The sequence below is a fragment of the Pristiophorus japonicus genome, chromosome 3 (assembly GCF_044704955.1).
Source record: "Pristiophorus japonicus isolate sPriJap1 chromosome 3, sPriJap1.hap1, whole genome shotgun sequence".
NCBI lineage: Eukaryota > Metazoa > Chordata > Chondrichthyes > Pristiophoridae > Pristiophorus > Pristiophorus japonicus.
The window spans coordinates 156,374,470-156,388,424 of NC_091979.1; the positions used below are offsets into that span (position 1 = coordinate 156,374,470).

Sequence of the window (13,955 nt, forward strand, 5' to 3'; positions counted from 1 at the left end):
CAGTCCCGCCATCCCGGGAATCAGTCTGGTGAACCTTCGCTGCACTCCCTCAATAGCAAGAATGTCCTTCCTCAAGTTAGGAGACCAAAACTGTACACAATACTCCAGGTGTGGCCTCACCAAGGCCCTGTACAACTGTAGCAACACCTCCCTGCCCCTGTATTCAAATCCCCTCGCTATGAAGGCCAACATGCCATTTGCTTTCTTAACCGCCTGCTGTACCTGCATGCCAACCTTCAATGACTGATGTACCATGACACCCAGGTCTCGTTGCACCTTCCCTTTTCCTAATCTGTCACCATTCAGATAATAGTCTGTCTCTCTGTTTTTACCACCAAAGTGGATAACCTCACATTTATCCACATTATACTTCATCTGCCATGCATTTGCCCACTCACCTAACCTATCCAAGTCACTCTGCAGCCTAATAGCATCCTCCTCGCAGCTCACACTGCCACCCAACTTAGTATCATCCGCAAATTTGGAGATACTGCATTTAATCCCCTCGTCTAAATCATTAATGTACAATGTAAACAGCTGGGGCCCCAGCACAGAACCTTGCGGCACTCCACTAGTCACTGCCTGCCATTCTGAAAAGTACCCGTTTACTCCTACTCTTTGCTTCCTGTCTGACAACCAGTTCTCAATCCACGTCAGCACACTACCCCCAATCCCATGTGCTTTAACTTTGCACATTAATCTCTTGTGTGGGACCTTGTCGAAAGCCTTCTGAAAGTCCAAATATACCACATCAACTGGTTCTCCCTTGTCCACTTTACTGGAAACATCCTCAAAAAATTCCAGAAGATTTGTCAAGCATGATTTCCCTTTCACAAATCCATGCTGACTTGGACCTATCATGTCACCATTTTCCAGATGCACTGCTATGACATCCTTAATAATTGATTCCATCACTTTACCCACTACTGAGGTCAGGCTGACCGGTCTATAATTCCCTGTTTTCTCTCTCCCTCCTTTTTTAAAAAATGGGGTTACATTGGCTACCCTCCACTCCATAGGAACTGATCCAGAGTCAATGGAATGTTGGAAAATGACTGTCAATGCATCCGCTATTTCCAAGGCCACCTCCTTAAGTACTCTAGGATGCAGTCCATCAGGCCCTGGGGATTTATCGGCCTTCAATCCCATCAATTTCCCCAACACAATTTCCCGACTAATAAAGATTTCCCTCAGTTCCTCTTCCTTACTAGACCCTCTGACCCCTTTTATATCCGGAAGGTTGTTTGTATCCTCCTTAGTGAATACCGAACCAAAGTACTTGTTCAATTGATCCGCCATTTCTTTGTTCCCCGTTATGACTTCCCCTGATTCTGACTGCAGGGGACCTACGTTTGTCTTCACCAACCTTTTTCTCTTTACATACCTATAGAAACTTTTGCAATCCGCCTTAATGTTCCCTGCAAGCTTCTTCTCGTACTCCATTTTCCCTGTCCTAATCAAACCCTTTGTCCTCCTCTGCTGAGTTCTAAATTTCTCCCAGTCCCCAGGTTCGCTGCTATTTCTGGCCAATTTGTATGCCACTTCCTTGGCTTTAATACTATCCCTGATTTCCCTAGATAGCCACGGTTGAGCCACCTTCCCCTTTTTATTTTTACGCCAGACAGGAATGTACAATTGTTGTACTTCATCCATGCGGTCTCTAAATGTCTGCCATTGCCCATCCACAGTCAACCCCCTAAGTATCATTCGCCAATCTATCCTAGCCAATTCACGCCTCATACCTTCAAAGTTACCCTTCTTTAAGTTCTGGACCATGGTCTCTGAAATTACTGTTTCATTCTCCATCCTAATGCAGAATTCCACCATATTATGGTCACTCTTCCCCAAGGGGCCTCGCACAATGAGATTGCTAATTAATCCTCTCTCATTACACAACACCCAGTCTAAGATGGCCTCCCCCCTAGTTGGTTCCTCAACATATTGGTCTAGAAAACCATCCCTTATGCACTCCAGGAAATCCTCCTCCACCGTATTGCTTCCAGTTTGGCTAGCCCAATCTATGTGCATATTAAAGTCACCCATTATAACTGCTGCACCTTTATTGCATGCACCCCTAATTTCCTGTTTGATGCCCTCCCCAACATCCCTATTACTGTTTGGAGGTCTGTACACAACTCCCACTAACGTTTTTTGCCCTTTGGTGTTCTGCAGCTCTACCCATATAGATTCCACATCATCCAAGCTAATGTCTTTCCTAACTATTGCATTAATCTCCTCTTTAACCAGCAATGCTACCCCACCTCCTTTTCCTTTTATTCTATCCTTCCTGAATGTTGAATACCCCTGAATGTTGAGTTCCCAGCCCTGATCATCCTGGAGCCACGTCTCCGTAATCCCAATCACATCATATTTGTTAACATCTATTTGCACAATTAATTCATCCACCTTATTGCGGATACTCCTTGCATTAAGACACAAAGCCTTCAGGCTTGTTTTATTAACACCCTTTGTCCTTTTAGAATTTTGCTGTACAGTGGCCCTTTTTGTTCTTTGCCTTGGGTTTCTCTGCCCTCCACTTTTCCTCATCTCCTTTCTGTCTTTTGCTTTTGGCTCCTTTTTGTTTCCCTCTGTCTCCCTGCATTGGTTCCCATCCCCCTGCCATATTAGTTTAAATCCTCCCCAACAGCACTAGCAAACACTCCCCCTAGGACATTGGTTCCAGTCCTGCCCAGGTGCAGACCGTCCGGTTTGTACTGGTCCCACCTCCCCCAGAACCGGTCCCAATGCCCCAGGAATTTGAATCCCTCCCTGCTGCACCACTGCTCAAGCCACGTATTCATCGATCCATGCTAATACATTTCCTCTGACTCCGCGTACCTTTATCTTCTGCAGTAACCTTTTGTGTGGCACCTTATCAAATGCCTTTTGGAAATCTAAATACACCACATCCATCGGTACACCTCTATCCACCATGCTCGTTATATCCTCAAAGAATTCCAGTAAATTAGTTAACCATGATTTCCCCTTCATGAATCCATGTTGCGTCTGCTTGATTGCACTATTCTTATCTAGATGTTCCGCTATTTCTTCCTTAATAATAGCTTCAAGCATTTTCCCCACTACAGATGTTAAACTAACCGGCCTATAGTTACCTGCCTTTTGTCTGCCCCCTTTTTTAAACAGAGGCGTTACATTAGCTGCTTTCCAATCCGCTGGTACTTCCCCAGAGTCCAGGGAATTTTGGTATATTTTAACTTCCGCCATCTCTTTTAATACCTTGGGATGCATTTCATCAGGACCAGGGGACTTGTCTACCTTGAGTCCCATTAGCCTGTCCAGCACTACCTCCCTAGTGATAGTGATTGTCTCAAGGTCCTCCCTTCCCACATTCCCGTGACCAGCAATTTTTGACATGGTTTTTGTGTCTTCCACTGTGAAGATCGAAGCAAAATAATTGTTTAAGTTCTCAGCCATTTCCACATTTCCCATTATGAAATCCCCCTTCTCATCTTCGAAGGGACCAACATTTACTTTAGTCACTCTCTTCCATTTTATATATCGGTAAAAGCTTTTACTATCTGTTTTTATGTTTTGCGCAAGTTTACTTTCGTAATCTATCTTTCTTTTCTTTATTGTTTTCTTAGTCATTCTTTGCTGTCGTTTAAAATGTTCCCAATCTTCTAGTTTCCCACTAACCTTGGCCACCTTATATGCATACGTAGTGATGCTATTTTTGGAATAGTTGGGAAGAAGCTATAAAATACAGCAGGATAGGCCATGTGGAGGAGACTGGCTGTGAGTGCACCGCCATAATCCCAAGGACCCTCTTATAGTGCCAGAATTAGTTTAATGATCTCACAAGGTCAACAAGAGTAAGCTGAATAAGAGCAAAGGAAATGGGTAGACACTGCCTCAAAATTCAAGCTCTGCCATTTGGGGTATCACGCTAAAGGGAGTTAGGGAAACCTTAGTGGTTGATATAAATATGGGAGTTAATACTCAGGTCTGCAAAAGTACATGAAAATCAATAGCTCTTACAACCCTGGGAAATTCCAGTGATTTTGTGACAATGTATTGCCCTATCTGTCATCTGTCTTGGATCACTGCTGAAGTGCATAAACTGAGCTGCTGTAGCAATGAGGGCATCGGTAACTTGCCTTATACAGGAATGTACAGCAAACTACTTGATCGGGGAAAAGGTCCCCATGGCTGCCTGGAATGAGCGTGTTGCATAAATGTTGAGAGCTGCTGTTACTTTCGCTGCCACTGTAAGATGGGATTCCCAATGGGAAGCCCATTTTTCAGCCTTCAAAACGTAGCTCCCTAATTCCTTTCAACTACATGGCTCTCCACAGGAATTGGAGAATATAGGTGAAGAGTTCCTCAGTACAGTGGTGAAGCCATTTTTCAGTAGCCCCAGTCAATTGTAATAAATGGCCAAAAGAATTGAAAACAATCTCACCTTCAGCAGTTTCCCTTTAAAAAACGTACTACCTTGATGAACTACAACTGTTATACAATGGTGTACAACCAGAAGGGTTGTATGGGAAGACAAAAGTTACAGAATTTAGGCTGGGTGCCATCATCCTCTTAACTTCATGATTTACATAATTTGCAACTTTTATGGATGGACACTTCTTCAGCCCACCCTGAAATATGTTGGCATTTGCAATGTGGCGCTTTTGAGCAGAAACAGCTGGATTTGCCCCAAATTCCTGCCCCCAGAAAGGCACAAATTTCAAATTACACCCATCCTCAACCTAGGCATTTAGGGGCAATTACCTTTAACGTACCCCCATAATTTTTTGGTTCTTGTAAAAAAAAAAAGGAGGTATATTTTCCGCCAGTATATTATATAAAAAATGTCAGTCAGGTCAGTCAAACTGCTGTTTCAAACAGACATATTTGAGAATGCAACTCATACCTTAGGTCAAAGTTCAGATATTATTTTCCCACAAAACACACATTTCAATGTCAGATCAAAATCTATTACTGTATGTTAGATTTACATAGAAACATAGAAAATAGTTGCAGGAGTAGGCCATTCGGCCCTTCGAGCCTGCACCACCATTCGATAAGATCATGGCTGATTATTCCCTCAGTAACTCTTTCCTGCTTTCTCTCCATACCCTTGATACCCTTAGCCGTAAGGGCCATATCTAACTCCCTCTTGAATATATCCAATGAACTGGCATCAACAACTCTCTGCGGCAGGGAATTCCACAGGTTAACAACTCTCTGAGTGAAGAAGTTTCTCCTCATCTCAGTCTTAAATGGCCTACCCCTTATCCTAAGACTGTGTCCCCTGGTTCTGGACTTCCCCAACATCGGGAACGATCTACCCGCATCTAATCTGTCCCGTCCCGTCAGAATCTTATATGTTTCTATGAGATTCCCTCTCATCCTTCTAAACTTCAATGTATAAAGGCCCAGTTGATCCAGTCTCTCCTCATATATCAGTCCGGCCATCCCGGGAATCAGTCTGGTGAACCTTCACTGCACTCTCTCAATAGCAAGAATGTCCATCCTCAGATTAGGAGACCAAAATTGAACACAATATTCCAGGTGAGGCCTCACCAAGGTCCTGTACAACTGGAGTAAGACCTCCCTGCTCCAATACTCAAATCCCCTAGCTATGAAGGCCAACATACCATTTGCCTTCATTACCGCCTGCTGCACCTGTATGCCAACTTTCAATGACTGATGAACCATGACACCCAGGTCTCATTGCACCTCCCTTTTTCTTAATCTGCCACCATTTAGATAATACTCTGTCTTCGTGTTTTTGCCCTCAAAGTGGATAACCTCACATTTATCCACATTATACTGCATCTGCCATGCATTTGCCCACTCACCTAACCTGTCCAAGTCACCCTGCAGCCTCTTAGCATCCCCCTCACAGCTCACACCGCCACCCAGTTTAGTGTCATCTGCAAACTTGGAGATATTACACACAATTCCTTCATCCAAATCATTGAAGTATATTGTAAAGAGCTGAGGTCCCAGCATTGAGCGCTGTAGCACTCGACTAGTCACTGCCTGCCATTCTGAAAAGGACCCGTTTATCCCGACTCTCTGCTTCCTGTCTGCCAACCAGTTCTCTATCCACGTCAGTATATTACCCCCAATATCATGTGCTTTGATTTTGCACACCAATGTCTTGTGTGGGACCTTGTCAAAAGCCTTTTGAAAGTCCAAATACACCACATCCACTGGTTCTCCCTTGTCCACTCCATTAGTTACATCCTCAAAAAATTCCAGAAGATTTGTCAAGCATGATTTCCGCTTCATAAATCAATGCTGACTTGGACCGATCCTGTCACTGCTTTCCAAATGCGCTGCTATTTCATCCTTAATAATTCATTCCAACATTTTCCTCACTACCGATGTCAGGCTAACTGGTCTATAATTCCCCACTTTCTCTCTCCCTCCCTTTTTAAAAAGTGGTGTTACATTAGCTACCCTCCAGTCCATAGGAACTGATCCTGAGTCGATAGACTGTTGGAAAATGATGACCAATGCATCCACTATTTCTAGGGCCACTTCCTCAAGTACTCTGGGATGCAGACTATCAGGCCCCGGGGATTTATCGTCCTTCAATCCCATCAATTTCCCTAACACAATTTTCCGCCTAATAAGGATATCCTTCAGTTCCTCCTTCTCACTCGACCCTCGGTCCCCTCATACTTTCGGAAGGTTATTTGTGTCTTCCTTTGTGAAGACAGAACCAAAGTAATTGTTCAATTGGTCTGCCATTTCTTTGTTCTCCATTATAAATTCACCTGACTCCGACTGCAAGGGACCTACGTTTGTCTTCACTAATCTTTTTCTCTTCACATATCTATAGCAGCTTTTGCAGTCAGTTTTTATGTTCCCGGCAAGCTTCTTCTCGTATTCTATTTTCCCCCTCTTAATTAAACCCTTTGTCCTCCTCTGCTGAATTCTAAATTTCTCCCAGTCCTCAAGTTTGCTGCTTTTTCTGGCCAATTTATATGCTTCTTCCTTGGATTTAACACTATCCTTAATTTCCCTTGTTAGCCACGGTTGAGCCACCTTCCCCGTTTTATTTTTACTCCAGGCAGGGATGTACAATTGCTGAAATTCATCCATGTGATCTTTAAATGTTTGCCATTGCCTATCCACCGTCAACCCTTTAAGTATTATTTGCCAGTCTACTCTAGCTAATTCACGCTTAAAACCATCAAAGTTACTTTTCCTTAAGTTCAGGACCCTAGTTTCTGAATTAACTGTGTCACTCTCTATCCTAATAAAGAATTCTACCATGTTATTATCACTCTTCCCCAAGGGGTCTCGCACAAGATTGCTAATTAGTCCTTTCTCATTACACATCACCCAGTCTAGGATGGCCAGCTCCCTGGTTGGTTCCTCGACATATTGGTCTAGAAAACCATCCCGAATACACTCCAGGAAATCCTCCTCCACCGCATTGCTACCAGTTTGGTTAGCCCACTCAATATGTAGATTAAAGTCACCCATGATAACTGCTGTACCTTTATTGCATGCATCCCTTATTTCTTGTTTGATGCTGTCTCCAAACTTACTACTACTGTTTGGTGGTCTGCACACAACTCCCACTTGCGTTTTCTGCCCCTTGGTATTCCGCAGCTCCACCCATACCGATTCCACATCATCCAAGCTAATGTTCTTTCTTACTTACTATTGCATTAATTTCCTCTTTAACCAGCAATGCTACCCCGCCTCCTTTTCCTTTCTGTCTATCCTTCCTAAATGTTGAATACCCATGGATGTTGAGTTCCCAGCCTTGGTCACCCTGGAGCCATGTCTCCGTGGTGCCAATTACATCATACCTGTTAACTGCTATCTGCGCAGTTAATTCATCCACCTTATTCCGAATACTCCTCGCATTGAGGCACAGAGCCTTCAGGCTTGTCTTTTTAACACACTTTGTCCCTTTAGAATTTTGCTGTAATGTGGCCCTTTTTGCTTTTTGCCTTAGGTTTCTCTGCCCTCCACTTTTACTTTTCTTCTTTCTATCTTTTGCTTCTGCCCCCATTCTACTTCCCTCTGTCTCCCTGCATAGGTTCCCATCTCCCTGCCGGATTAGTTTAACTCCTCTCCAACAGCACTCGCAAACACTCCCCCTAGGACATTGGTTCCGGTCCGACCCAGGTGCAGACCGTCCGGTTTCTTCTGGTCCCACTTCCCCCAGAACCGGTTCCAATGTCCCAGGAATTTGAATCGCTCCCTGCTGTACTACTCCTCAAGCCACGTATTCATCTGAGCTATCCTGTGATTCCTAATCTGACGAGCACGTGGCTCTGGTAGCAATCCTGAGATTACTACTTTTGAGGTCCTACTTTTAAAATTTAGCTCCTAGTTCCCTAAATTCGTCTTGTCGGACCTCATCCTTTTTTTTAACCTATATCGTTGGTACCTATATGCACCATGACAACTGGCTGTTCACCCTCGCTTTTCAGAATGCCCTGCACCCGCTCCGAGACATCCTTGACCAATCCTGGAGTCTTGGTTGCAGCCGCAGAAACGTCTATCTATTCCCCTTACAATTGAATCCCTTATCACTATAGCTCTCCCACTCTTTTTCCTGCCCTCCTGTGGAGCAGAGCTATCCACGGTGCCATGAACTTGGCTGCTGCTGCCCTCCCCTGGTGAGTCATTCCCCTCAACAGTACCCAAAGCGGTGTATCTGTTTTGCAAGGGGATGACCGTAGGGAACCCTTGCACTACCTTCCTTGCACTGCTCTTCCTGTTGGTCTCCCATCCCCTATCTGGCTGTGTTACCTTTTCCTGCGGTAAGACCAACTCACTAAACGTGCTAATCACGTCATTCTCGGCATTGTGCATGCTCCAGACTGAATCCACCCGCAGCTCCAGCGCCGCAATGCGGTCCATCAGGAGCTGCAGCCGAATACACTTCCCGCACACGTAGTCGTCAGGGACACCGGAAGCGTCCCTGACTTCCCATACAGTACAGGAGGAGCATAACACGTGTCCGAGCTGTCCTACCATGACTTAACCCCTAGATAAACTTAATTTGGCAACAAGGCTAAAAGGTTATTTACTGATATAGAAAAGAAAAAGAAAAACCAATCACCAGCCAATCACTTACCCCCTTGGCTGTGACGTCACCTTTCGATTTCTTTCTACTTCTTTTTTGCCTTCTCACCCTGCTGCGGCTGCACCGGCTGGCTTCTTGTAGGCCACTCACCTCCCGAACTCCCGCCTCCGACTACGAACTCCCGCTGCTCACTGACGGACCTTTTGTCGGCCGCTCGCCTCCCGAATTCCCGCCTCTCATTTTTCATTTTTATTAAGTCACGTATAAAAAAAACTGTTGGATAGCTTTGTTAACTTTTTCTAGCTATTGGATCTGTTAATTATTCCTAAAATGTCCTACATATAATTTTACAAGTCAGTAATTAAAGTAACATTCAATCTTTGAATTATATTGCAAGTTTTTTTACTAATATAAATATCATATTTGAAACTTTGCGATAAATTGGCCTTGGTGAGGCCACACCTGGAGTATTGTGTACAGTTTTGGTCTCCTAACTTGAGGAAGGACATTCTTGCTATTGAGGGAGTGCAGCGAAGGTTCACCAGACTGATTCCCGGGATGGCGGGACTGACATATGAGGAGAGACTGGATCAACTGGGCTTGTATCCACTGGAGTTCAGAAGAATGAGAGGGGATCTCATAGAAACATTTAAAATTCTGACGGGTTTAGACAGGTTAGATGCAGGAAGAATGTTCCCAATGTTGGGGAAGTCCAGAACCAGGGGTCACAGTCTAAGGATAAGGGGTAAGCCATTTAGGACCGAGATGAGGAGAAACTTCTTCACCCAGAGAGTGGTGAACCTGTGGAATTCTCTACCACAGAAAGTTGTTGAGGCCAATTCACTAAATATATTCAAAAAGGAGTTAGATGTAGTCCTTACTACTAGGGGGATCAAAGGGTATGGCGAGAAAGCAGGAATGGGGTACTGAAGTTGCATGTTCAGCCATGAACTCATCTCATTGTGCGAGGCCCCTTGGGGAAGAGTGACCATAATATGGTGGAATTCTGCATTAGGATGGAGAATGAAACAGTAAATTCAGAGACCATGGTCCAGAACTTAAAGAAGGGTAACTTTGAAGGTATGAGGCGTGAATTGGCTAGGATAGATTGGCGAATGATACTTAGGGGGTTGACTGTGGATGGGCAATGGCAGACATTTAGAGACCGCATGGATGAATTACAACAATTGTACATTCCTGTCTGGCGTAAAAATAAAAAAGGGAAGGTGGCTCAACCGTGGCTATCTAGGGAAATCAGGGATAGTATTAAAGCCAAGGAAGTGGCATACAAATTGGCCAGAAATAGCAGCGAACCTGGGGACTGGGAGAAATTTAGAACTCAGCAAAGGAGGACAAAGGGTTTGATTAGGGCAGGGAAAATGGAGTATGGGAAGAAGCTTGCAGGGAACATTAAGGTGGATTGCAAAAGTTTCTATAGGTATGTAAAGAGAAAAAGGTTAGTAAAGACAAATGTAGGTCCCCTGCAGTCAGAATCAGGGGAAGTCATAACGGGGAACAAAGAAATGGCAGACCAATTGAACAAGTACTTTGGTTCGGTATTCACTAAGGAGGATACAAACAACCTTCCGGATATAAAAGGGGTCAGAGGGTCTAGTAAGGAGGGGGAACTGAAGGAAATCTTTATTAGTCGGGAAATTGTGTTGGGGAAATTGATGGGATTGAAGGCCGATAAATCCCCAGGGCCTGATGGACTGCATCCCAGAGTACTTAAGGAGGTGGCCTTGGAAATAGCGGATGCATTGACAGTCATTTTCCAACATTCCATTGACTCTGGATCAGTTCCTATGGAGTGGAGGGTAGCCAATGTAACCCCACTTTTTAAAAAAGGAGGGAGAGAGAAAACAGGGAATTATAGACCGGTCAGCCTGACCTCAGTAGTGGGTAAAATGATGGAATCAATTATTAAGGATGTCATAGCAGTGCATCTGGAAAATGGTGACATGATAGGTCCAAGTCAGCATGGATTTGTGAAAGGGAAATCATGCTTGACAAATCTTCTGGAATTTTTTGAGGATGTTTCCAGTAAAGTGGACAAAGGAGAACCAGTTGATGTGGTATATTTGGACTTTCAGAAGGCTTTCGACAAGGTCCCACACAAGAGATTAATGTGCAAAGTTAAAGCACATGGGATTGGGGGTAGTGTGCTGACGTGGATTGAGAACTGGTTGTCAGACAGGAAGCAAAGAGTAGGAGTAAACGGGTACTTTTCAGAATGGCAGGCAGTGACTAGTGGGGTGCCGCAAGGTTCTGTGCTGGGGCCCCAGCTGTTTACATTGTACATTAATGATTTAGACGAGGAGATTAAATGCAGTATCTCCAAATTTGCGGATGACACTAAGTTGGGTGGCAGTGTGAGCTGCGAGGAGGATGCTATTAGGCTGCAGAGTGACTTGGATAGGTTAGGTGAGTGGGCAAATGCATGGCAGATGAAGTATAATGTGGATAAATGTGAGGTTATCCACTTTGGTGGTAAAAACAGAGAGACAGACTATTATCTGAATGGTGACAGATTAGGAAAAGGGAAGGTGCAACGAGACCTGGGTGTCATGGTACATCAGTCATTGAAGGTTAGCATGCAGGTACAGCAGGCGGTTAAGAAAGCAAATGGCCTGTTGGCCTTCATAGCGAGGGGATTTGAATACAGGGGCAGGGAGGTGTTGCTACAGTTGTACAGGGCCTTGGTGAGGCCACACCTGGAGTATTGTGTACAGTTTTGGTCTCCTAACTTGAGGAAGGACATTCTTGCTATTGAGGGAGTGCAGCGAAGATTCACCAGACTGATTCCCGGGATGGTGGGACTGACCTATCAAGAAAGACTGGATCAACTGGGCTTGTATTCACTGGAGTTCAGAAGAATGAGAGGGGACCTCATAGAAACGTTTAAAATTCTGGCGGGTTTAGACAGGTTAGATGCAGGAAGAATGTTCCCAATGTTGGGGAAGTCCAGAACCAGGGGTCACAGTCTGAGGATAAGGGGTAAGCCATTTAGGACCGAGATGAGGAGAAACTTCTTCACCCAGAGAGTGGTGAACCTGTGGAATTCTCTACCACAGAAAGTAGTTGAGGCCAATTCACTAACTATATTCAAAAGGGAGTTAGATGAAGTCCTTACTACTCGGGGGATCAAGGGTTATAGCGAGAAAGCAGGAAGGGGGTACTGAAGTTTCATGTTCAGCCATGAACTCATTGAATGGCGGTGCAGGCTAGAAGGGCTGAATGGCCTGCTCCTGCACCTATTTTCTATGTTTCTATGTTTCTATGAATGGTGGTGCAGGCTCGAAGGGCCAAATGGCCTAATCCTGCTCCTATTTTGTATGTTTCTATGTTTCTAAATTAGAATGTATGATGAAATTGTTGCTTTGAAATGTCCGAATAATTATTAAATGTTCCCTGTTGAGAAGTGCGACGTAGACACTCTTCATGATAATACCAAACACAGGACCTAAAGCCCATATTTCTGTATTTCCTTTGTGTTCATGCATCTTTTAATAACAGCAGATTAATTACCTCTGACATTTGAGAGCTTACTAATTGTATAGCCTAATTACTGCATTTGATCTTGATTCAAAGAAATGCTAATTATCTGCAGAGTACACAAGGTTTATTACAAACATTTAAACCAACTGTAGCATGAGCCTATTTAACAGCATGTCGTCAAAACTGGATAGCACAAGTCATTTCTGACTGGCAGTCAGTTGTTTTAGTTAGGCCCTCTGGCAAAAGCTTCCCTGCCGACTCAGTGAATATGCAGACTGGGAAGGTCACAGCTGCAATCCCTGGTCTGTGCAGTGAACGGCTCGCAGCTGGGTGGCTGAACGAGCTCCACAACTGCCCTCAGTGTTCCTGGACTGCTCGCTATCCAGTTAGATATTGTTCATGGGTGAAAGTTCAGCAAGGGTGGAATCAGACCTGGCCAAATAACCCACAAGCACAGATTTTCTAGGCTGCTAGCATGACCACTTGTGCAAGATAACGAAGGATACATTCCAGTGCCCATTGAATCAAACCCAGCATGTCAGTGACTTCATGAGAGGAGAGAAAACTAGGAAAAAATAAGATGCAAGGGTAGTGGTTTAAAAGCTGCAGATTGTGAAACATTTGACTGTTTAGTCACTCACCTTCCGTGGGTCTACTCCTAGTGACCGCAAGTAATACTTTTCATCCTGAACACAAAACAATTATTACATTAGTCATAAGGGCACATAGCTCATAAATCTGTGGTAAGTTACAGGAGTTATTAAAGTTTCATACATTCAATGTTATTTAAAAGTTCTTGGATAAGCTGCTCTACAGTCTTGCCCTTTTCATGACTGCTCCCTGCAGATTTCTCAAACAAACATAAAAAAATACATAGGCTTATGTATGGAGCAAATGGGCGTAAAACAAACCCCTGAAGACATTAAACCAAATTTGCTTTAACTTTAACTTCAAGTTTAATGAAGCACTGAAACAAAAGTATCACACAGATGATCACTATTATATCAATGATCACACAACAAACCATAAAACATCTGGAAAATGAGACAATGGCATTTTTCTCTGTGAAAGTTAGACACATGAATTGCTTTTGTACTCGTTAATAAATCATTTTGATCAAGTTCTGAGACTAAATAACTTTCCCATGCATGATGATCCTCGACACAGGTCACTTCAGATTTCAGTTTACTTTGCAGTTTTGGCATTTTCAATCTTAGATCTTAACAGTTCTCCTGTGGTTCAATGGGTGGCTCCACTATGCAGACTGGAATCCCAAGTTCATCCTAACAAATCTCAACCAGGGCTTCTGTGGAGATGCTACAGCGGCCTCAAGTATTTCGGAGTTAAACAGGAGAAACAAAACAAGATAACGTTCCTACTTCAGCTTATTGGTGAAAGAGCACTTGTGTGGATCCCTGATGAGCATGTTTGGGTTTTG

The 13,955-nt window shown here is 43.9% G+C and overlaps 1 protein-coding gene across 3 annotated transcripts in view; it reads right to left on the bottom strand.

Moving 5' to 3' along the window:
• Window positions 1–13,955, bottom strand: part of tyw5 (tRNA-yW synthesizing protein 5) — a 106,732-nt gene that overhangs the window by 26,626 nt on the left and 66,151 nt on the right. For all 3 annotated transcript variants that reach the window (XM_070874834.1, XM_070874833.1, XM_070874832.1), the window contains one exon: window positions 13,159–13,203. In XM_070874834.1, coding sequence (XP_070730935.1) covers window positions 13,159–13,203 — 45 coding nt within the window. The remainder of the gene's footprint in view (window positions 1–13,158; window positions 13,204–13,955) is intronic.